General features: G+C 28.8%; 1 protein-coding gene across 1 annotated transcript; it reads right to left on the minus strand.

The window, feature by feature from the left end:
* Nucleotides 1-3,403: 3,403 nt before the first annotated feature.
* Nucleotides 3,404-8,089, minus strand: LOC145974025 (uncharacterized). Its single transcript, XM_083103765.1, has 7 exons — nt 7,849-8,089; nt 6,835-6,969; nt 5,707-5,856; nt 5,420-5,588; nt 4,689-4,884; nt 4,286-4,481; nt 3,404-3,541 (listed from the first exon to the last, which is right to left on the minus strand). The coding sequence occupies exons 3-6, from the start codon at nt 5,808-5,810 to the stop codon at nt 4,312-4,314; spliced, it is 639 nt and encodes a 212-aa protein (XP_082959891.1). The 5' UTR covers nt 5,811-5,856; nt 6,835-6,969; nt 7,849-8,089; the 3' UTR covers nt 3,404-3,541; nt 4,286-4,311.
* Between the last annotated feature and the right edge of the window lie 571 nt (nt 8,090-8,660).

Here is an 8,660-nt window from a genome sequence, read left to right on the forward strand (position 1 = left end):
ATTCGTACAAATTATTTACATCAAAGTACATCAGGTACGATGATGGTTTCGATGGATCGTACGACTCCATGTACTTGTTATTAGCGCGAGCGTATCTACCCGAACATTGACTCAGACCGCCGCGTATACCACGTTCAATGAACATAACCATGTCGATGTCGGTAAGCAGCTCGAACGTAATTTTCGTATGCTTCAACATGGCATCCGGGGAGAATATAGTAATACGCGGGGTCGAGTCCGTAACTTTCGATACATTTATCTCGAAAGTTTTCGAAAATATCGGCTAATAACAAGACATCAATTTTAAGATATAAATCGCTATATTCGCCTAGCGTCCAAATGGAGAATCGCGTCCAGATGTTCTCGGCGTGCACGTAATCGCTCTCGGATACAGTTTCGCCGATCAAGGAACTGTAAAACGATTCGCGCGGTGGTAAACACGTATCTTGCAACCTATCTACAGAGTCGATGTATTCATACGGAAATACACCTTTTCGCTTTAACAAATTGAAATTTTCTGTTGATAAATTTTGAAATTCTGATTTTAAAATTTTGAGTTTGTCTTTGTCCAAAAATGCCAATTTATCGAGATTCGATGCGAGAAATTTGTATGAATCGATGAAACGTAATTTTACATGAGTTTTTGATTCTTCATCCATACAAACATTTTTGGTAAATATAAATATACGAAATATATTTCTCTTTAGTTATTGGTAATAAATCGATTTTCCCTTCGAACGCTGTAGCTATTTCCTCGATAATAAAGTGCGAATCATAACCGGATAAATTGCGAAAAACTATGGGAATACAAAAAGATTCTTTATAATTTAAATTGCAATTTGAGTGTGCTGGACCTCTGTACCGCCCAGTCAGATGGCAATGATCACGAACGCGTGTATCGTCTTGCACGAACGGTTTTTCGCATATATGACATTGAGTGACGCTATGGAATTTCTTCCACTCTTCGGACGTCAAATTTACCATGGGGACATTTGTTTTTAAAATATTTTTTACACGTAACGCTAAATTTTTTAGGTCTGCGGCGAACCATGTTATACAATCGGTGCTACGACGCGAATGGTACACCGATAAAGATTCGTCGTACGAACAATGTACATAATAAGCTATACTAAATACTTGGTGATGTTGACGCAAATTTCGCTGTTCTTCATCCATCTTGGCCAGAACGCTTTCCAGGTCGGCGTAGACCACAAATAGAAGCCGCTCCTTCCGATTAAAGTTGTTGAACTCGAGCCACTTGTCCTTATCGCTCGGCAATCGGACAGCGCAATCGTTCATCTTTCCGCAGTCGACCGTATGCGACTGTAACTTGGCGTCCGAATTAAAATAATGCAGGCATCTGTAAAAGAAAAATTTTAATTAAGATTTATATAACAAAGTGTATAATCTATAATTATTCAAATAATATAAATTAAACTTACCGGTCGCAGATATATTTCTTGTGATCCTTTTTGCTCAGTTGCAAGCTCACTAGCCGGGATAAATTCTTAATCCAAGCGAAATGTCTGACGCTGTTGTCGTCTTCAATGTACAGCAAGTTGATATGCTTGTCCCGCTTCTGCTGCGAAAGACGTATCGGGACAATGTTGTTCTTGTCTTCGATGCTGTACACATTTATAGAAATGTCATTGGCAAGTTCAAAATTTTTTATTTGGTTCACAGTCACTGGAAACTCAATGTTCCGGAGATTCAGCACTGTCGTGTAATGCGGATACGAGGATTCCCGTTCCACCTTTCTTTCGGCGGGGTATAGAGCGGCGACCACTGCCCACGCGAAACATTCATTGTCTTTAGATTGCACGTTAATCACCGCTCTTTTCATCATAATCTCCCGCGGCAATTTGATATGACATCCCGCGCGCATAGGATTATATTTATTTATATTTACAGTTAAATTTAGTATTCGCGACAGTGCCCACCCGCTATCGCGTTCCTGAAACTCTTCCAGCGATGCTAGGGTGGGTTCGATGACGCGCCGTTCGTACCACTCGCGTAAATCAGACGTGCGAAAGAGTTCATAGTTTCTCGTATTGATACTTTTGTTGGCACGTTTATCTCTAGCCACAAATTCACCATTAAATATTGTGTTCACTTTCACATTATAATGTTTTTTCATAACGTCCTGCACATGTTCTATCACAATGTCTTTGGCATCATCGAGAAATTGGCGAGGTTCAATGTGATTATAGTTTATCACCGCACCAGTCGATATGCGACTCTCGAACGCTGTATCAATCTCGCGCCACACAAGTCCATTTTGACGCGCGCTACATCCGGCACCCGCGTGTACGAAACGTCCACGTACCGAATTTTTCAACCCTTCGAGGCGCGCCATCCGAGCAATCAGCGATTGTCGATTTTCGATCGATAATCGCGGTCGCTTGATGCGACTTTGCTCTTCCAACGACTCGATATACGTATCACATCGTTGCTCCCACACAATGTAGTCTTCCAGCGAATCAATCAATGTGGATTGCTCTCGCAAATTTTGTTCCTCCATATTGTATCAGACTTGCGAAATGCGCTTCCCAATGACTGTTCTGATGCACTTTAGCTACTAGCGGGGTGTACCTCTTTATCATGATTTATATACTGTCTCGTGCATATCATCGAACATTCTAGAATGATTTCATCTTAAAAAATTCCCCGGAATAGCGTGTGTAATTTAACCTTGACTAGAACAACACAGGCGCGCGCTATGCGCGCGCCATTTAGCTTTCTATCAATAATTTAAATAAATATATATGCATCAATACACAATATTAATATAATTAACTAATTTCTTAAATGTTATTTTGAAAGATACACACACATACACACAACATAAAGGCCATTCCACAATAGGTCCAATCAGCTGACAAGTTGCTTTGCTTTTGGTCAATCCGCAACTGTCAACTGACAGCCGGGGCACTTGCAACCTATTGTGGAATGACCCTAACAGTAATATACAACATATACATATATACGTATACAAAGAATAATTATAGTAACTTGTAATTATGTCAAATTTATTAGATTATTAAAATTCTACATTTAAATTAAATAAAATATATATTTAATATTATTTCAAATTAAACAATAAACAACAAATCTAATAACATTAATTAACTTTTTTTAATAATATGCAACAATAAACAATTTGATTAAAATAATAATAACTTCTGTCTTTTTTTGTTCATTTAGTTGTTCCATTATTACATATGTTTTTTATTCTGCAAACACAAAGATATATATTTTTTTTTATATTTAAAATATGTATTTCGTAAATATCTATTATATAATATTAATATATGTATTATATATAATATTTTTATTTTATTTAAATTTTTATTATAGTTGAATTATAAAATAGAAAACAAATATAAATTTTATTTACTTGTGAAATTTTATTTATTGATTCATCTTCATTAATTTTTCTTTTTTTTTGGAGTATGTACTCCTTTCAATAATTGTAGCATCGACATATGCCCATCAAGCTTACGTATATCTTTTATTGAATTGACTATTAAATATGGAGGTTCTATAATGAAGTAAAAAAATATATAAAATTATGAGTTTGTTTCCATTACATTACAAACATTTGTGTTAATATATATATAAAGACTTATTTTATATTTATTAGTATATGTATACAATGCACGCATGCATGCACGCACGCACGCACGCACGCACGCACGCACGCACGCACGCACGCACGCACGCACGCACACACACACACACACACACACACACACACACACACACGCATGCACGCACGCACGCACGCACACGCGCACACGCTCACGCACGCACGCACCCACGCACGCACGCACGCACGCACGCACGCACTCACGCATGCATGCACACGCACGTATATACACAGATGTTTATAATATTTGTACTTGTGCATGTATATTTAACTTTTCAATACTTATCGTAATAGTAACTATACATCTAACGTTGTTTAATTTTAACCATAGAACATAATTTTATACAGGGTGTCCTAGAATTCGTGAATACGGAATGCACAGAGTAATTGACCGTGCCAAAAGAAACAATATTTTCCTCTAACAAAATTGCGTCTGAGCATTATTTTCTAAATGAGAACAATTTAAAGGAAACGAATGAGCGCTCCAGATTATGCATGAATTAAAAAATAGTGTTCAGACGCAATTTTGTCAGAAGAAAAAGTTTTCTTTTAGCACGGAAAATCACGCTATGCATTCTGTATCCGCGAATTCTGGGACACCCTTTATTAAAGCGATAATTAAACATTTATATGTACCTGCATTGTTCATTATTCCTATAACTTCAATTTTGTCTCCTTTCCGTATCATTTTCAAAATAATTGTCATCTACAAAATTTATAATGTAAATCTCCAATTTTAATGTACCATCTGTGATTGATCCACAACCAATTTTTTTGTTTAATTTATTATTATAAACGCTACTAAAATTCGTTTTTATATATCCTTGTAATACTGCAAATTTATTATCATTTATTATATATATTATTATTTATTTATTATATTTAAAAATGTATAAATAAGATTATAATACTAAACATAAAATTTTTTAATAAAATTTGTACTAAAAATATAAAAAATTAAAAATATAAGAAATATATAATATAGTATATAATATAAAATATAATATAGAAAAATATAAGAAAAATGCATAAAACTTACTAATGCGATTCGATGTAGTAAACACTTCGCTCAATTTTACTTCATCGGGTTTTGTATCTAAAGATGATACAGATTCATATTTTCCCAAAGTGGAAACAACTGTACTGCTTTGAACTTGTAATTCAAAAGGTACACTACCGTTATTGTAATGTGAAAATTTTGGTGGTCTTGCTTGTAAACCATCTAAGTATATAATCTATCGACATACAATTTACAATTATTTTATTCCATACGCATTTATTAATTGCTGTAAACTACTTCGAAGTAATATATAGTAATAAAAATATTTCAGAATCAGTATTTATAATTGAATACATAATTATAATAGAATTAAAGATTTTTTTTAGTTTATTAAAAGAATAAACACATACATTATTACAACTATATATTACTATACTATATTATAATATAATCTCTTGTAAAAATAAAATCCACAGAGTTAGCTTGTCTATTGAAATAAGGAATAATGGAGGTAAATATATAAAAATAAATATTAAACATTATTTTTTAATTTTGTATTACGCGGTATAATATTACAATATTTTTATACTAAAAAATAAAAAAAAATGAAATAAAAAAGATTATAAAAATAAAAAAATAAATAAAAATAAAATAAAATTTGTACTAAAATAATCTATTCTGTATGAATTATAATATTATAATATAAATTAAAATAAAAACATAAATTAAAATATAAAATATAAAATTATAAAAGATATAAGCTAACTTACATAATTTGATTGTATGTACTTTTCCACAATATCTACATTTTTATTCCATGCTACTATTTGTATTCGTTTTCCATTACCATTGTTAAGATAAAATTTAAAAAAATTATACTGTTTATTATTTCCTATTAATCGTGGAGCTTCAATGCCATCCACGAAGCCAATAATTTCTCTATGTGAAGTATAACATGCTTATTAAAATATATTTAAAACATATCATATATTTGAAACAAATATTTTTTATAAAATAATTATAACTGTAATATTTTTATTTTATTTTTACTACTCACACTGTCGAATCATATAATCGAATTGCGTCAATTTCTTCATTTTTGGTAAACAATTCATTCGGATTTACATCTTTAATTTCGTGTATTTGTTCATCGGTAAACATTTTTATTTAATTTTTTCAAAATTTCTCTTCTTACAAAAATAAATTTCTTTTCAATACAAAGTTATTTTCTTTTAACAATGATTTTTATAAATATTAATTATAATAATATCATTATTACTATTTATTCCTATTTTTAATATTTATTATCTATAAGTATTTACTATAAAAATCATATTTAATAAGATTAGGAAAATTAAAATTATTTTTGGAAATAGTGTTATATTAAATAATAAATATATACTTACATAAAAGATATTTACTTAACTTTTTAATACATGTTTTAAATACAAGAAGAAATTTTTTATGTTTGCAGAATAAAAAACATTTAAACAAATAGAAAATAAAATAAGAGGAATTTAAATAAAAAAAGTATTATGGGAGAAGAAAATATAGAATAGAATTATATTATCAAATAAATTATTCAATTGTTTAAAAATTTTGTGTTCAAATTTAGATAATGACAACGATAAAATTTAATAATATAATAAAAATCAAATATTAATAGTGCTTTAATTAATTAATTAAATTAATTTTCTTTAAACGTGTTAATTTTAATTATATCAAAACAAATATTATTACATGAAATCGGGTTTCAAATTAATATTCTTTTAAAATATATACATGGTTTGTCACAAAAGTAATGAGACTAAATATGTAGCGCATAATGTAGCAATATTGAAACATTTTAATTACGCGGAATGTATATATAAAATTAATGACATAAATATATCACAAAGGAACATAGTAATTATTATTTTAATTAAGTCAACTAATAATTTAATAAAATTAAACTTTATAAAATTTGATTTTGGAAAGAAGATAAGAATATCGGATATATTTTGGACTTTTGTTGTTAACATACTTTTTCTAACTGAAGAGAAGGATAATATGTAAAAAATTGTATCAAAAATTTAATTGTATCAAAATAAATATATTTTGAAGAATATGCGCATATGTCAAATAAGAAAAATAATTTTTATAGATTAATACAATAATAAAAAAATATATTTTTAAAATTATATACCTTAATAAGCAAACAGAATCTGTGTTCGTTTAAATTTTCTCTTTCTTATTCTTCCTTCCTTTCCTCTATTCCTTCTTTCTATCTTTCTTCTCTCTATAAACTCTTTCTTAGTTTTCCTTCTTTCTTCTTTTTTTTCTTTATATTTCAATATTAAAGTTAATGGCAAAGATGACATTATATGTATATATATATATACACACACACACACACACACACACACACACACACACACACACATTTTATCTTTTTTAGAAATGGAAATTGTTAACTAATAAATCTAACAAAATAAACTTTTAAAATTTAATCGCAGAAAAAAGATAAGTGTAATATTGGATAAGTTTCATTTTTTGAATCTTTGATGTTAACATATTTTTTTAATTAAAAAGAAGAATATTTATAAAAAATTATATCAAATAATATCATTTAAACCATGTTAATTATATCAAACAACTCATTTAAGTAAAATCATTTTTATAGAATATAATAAAAGAAATGTATTTATACATATAAAATCAAAGAATCTTTAATTAATAATGCAGTTAAATAATTCTTCATATCCGAGTAAAGTAATAGTTATAAAAACCTCGATAAATAATTATAAATTTTTGCATTAAATATACAATGTCCATAAATATTAAGCTTAATGACAAAATGAATACATCATAAATATACATATATAAAGGAACATATGTTATTATTGTTATAATTAAGTTATTAACTAATTAGCTAATAAAATAAATTTTCACAAAATTTAATCATAGAAAGAAGGTAAAAGTAACATTGCATATTTTTTGAACCTTTAATATTAATGTTTTTTGATATTAATGTTTTTTTTCTAATTGAAGAGAAGAAATATTTGTAAGAAATATATGATATCAAATATCATTTTATATTAATTATATCAAAACAAATGTAATTTGAAGAATATTCACATATTTCAAATAAGAAAAATCATTTTTGTAAAATAATATAATAATAAATATATTTATATATTTTTTATATTATATAATTTACCTGAAATTAATAACTGCGAACAAATCTTTGTGTTTGTGTAAATTCTTTCTTTCTTATTCTTCCTTCCTTTCCTGTATTCCTTTTTTCTATCTTTCTTCTTTTCTTTTCTTTCTTCTTTCTACAAATTCTTTCTTTCTAGTTTTCCTTCTTCCTTTCCTTCCTTCCTTTCTTCCTTAATTTCTTTATTTCTTTAATTTGTCTTAATTTTCTTTACTTCTAGTAACTGCACGTATGTACGCAATGAATTTGAATTCAATTCATATATAAAGATAAAATGACTGTGTAAAAATAAAAGAAATGTGAAAAAATGAAAAGTTATATATACAGGGTGTCTCAAAACTCATAATCTTTCAGAGACAGATTCTTGGGATCATCTGAAGACGATTTTTCCTCAACGAAAATGTCGAGGCACTAATAATTTTCGAATTATAAGTGATTGGAAATAAGGGGGTTTTCGTAAACTAAGCTTTGTAGAAATAAAATATTAACAAAACCACATTCTTCGATTAATTTTAAATAGAGTTTACTTTAGTTGAGTTTTAATTTAAGGCTTAATTGCAAAGATATATGATGATAAAAATCAGGAACATGCAAAAATGATGGCCTTCATCGACATTTTCGCTGAGGAAAAATCGTCTCCAAATGATCCCAGGAATCTGTCTTTGAAAGATTGATTATGAGTTTTGGTATATCCTGTATACAGTGAGCAAAATACTTTTCATTATATTTATGTATGTATGTACATACATACGTGTGCCGTTAATGTAGAAGTTAGAATACTTGGAATTTGGTCACATCCATTGGCGGATCCT

The sequence above is a fragment of the Camponotus vicinus genome, unplaced genomic scaffold, assembly GCF_025532165.1.
Source record: "Camponotus vicinus isolate PSW18456_S1 unplaced genomic scaffold, iyCamVici1.0 SCAF_1, whole genome shotgun sequence".
In the NCBI taxonomy this organism is placed as follows: domain Eukaryota; kingdom Metazoa; phylum Arthropoda; class Insecta; order Hymenoptera; family Formicidae; genus Camponotus; species Camponotus vicinus.

What these genes read in the sequence shown, in the direction of transcription:
- LOC145974025 (XM_083103765.1), bottom strand. Translation starts at nt 5,810, where the DNA reads ATGTTTACCGATGAACAAATACACGAAATTAAAGATGTAAATCCGAAT. An exon ending in CGATTATATGATTCGACAGT is followed by an intron (nt 5,589 to 5,706) that starts GTGAGTAGTAAA and finishes TACTTCACATAG; the next exon opens with AGAAATTATTGGCTTCGTGG. An exon ending in TACTACATCGAATCGCATTA is followed by an intron (nt 4,482 to 4,688) that starts GTAAGTTTTATG and finishes ATAAATTTGCAG; the next exon opens with TATTACAAGGATATATAAAA.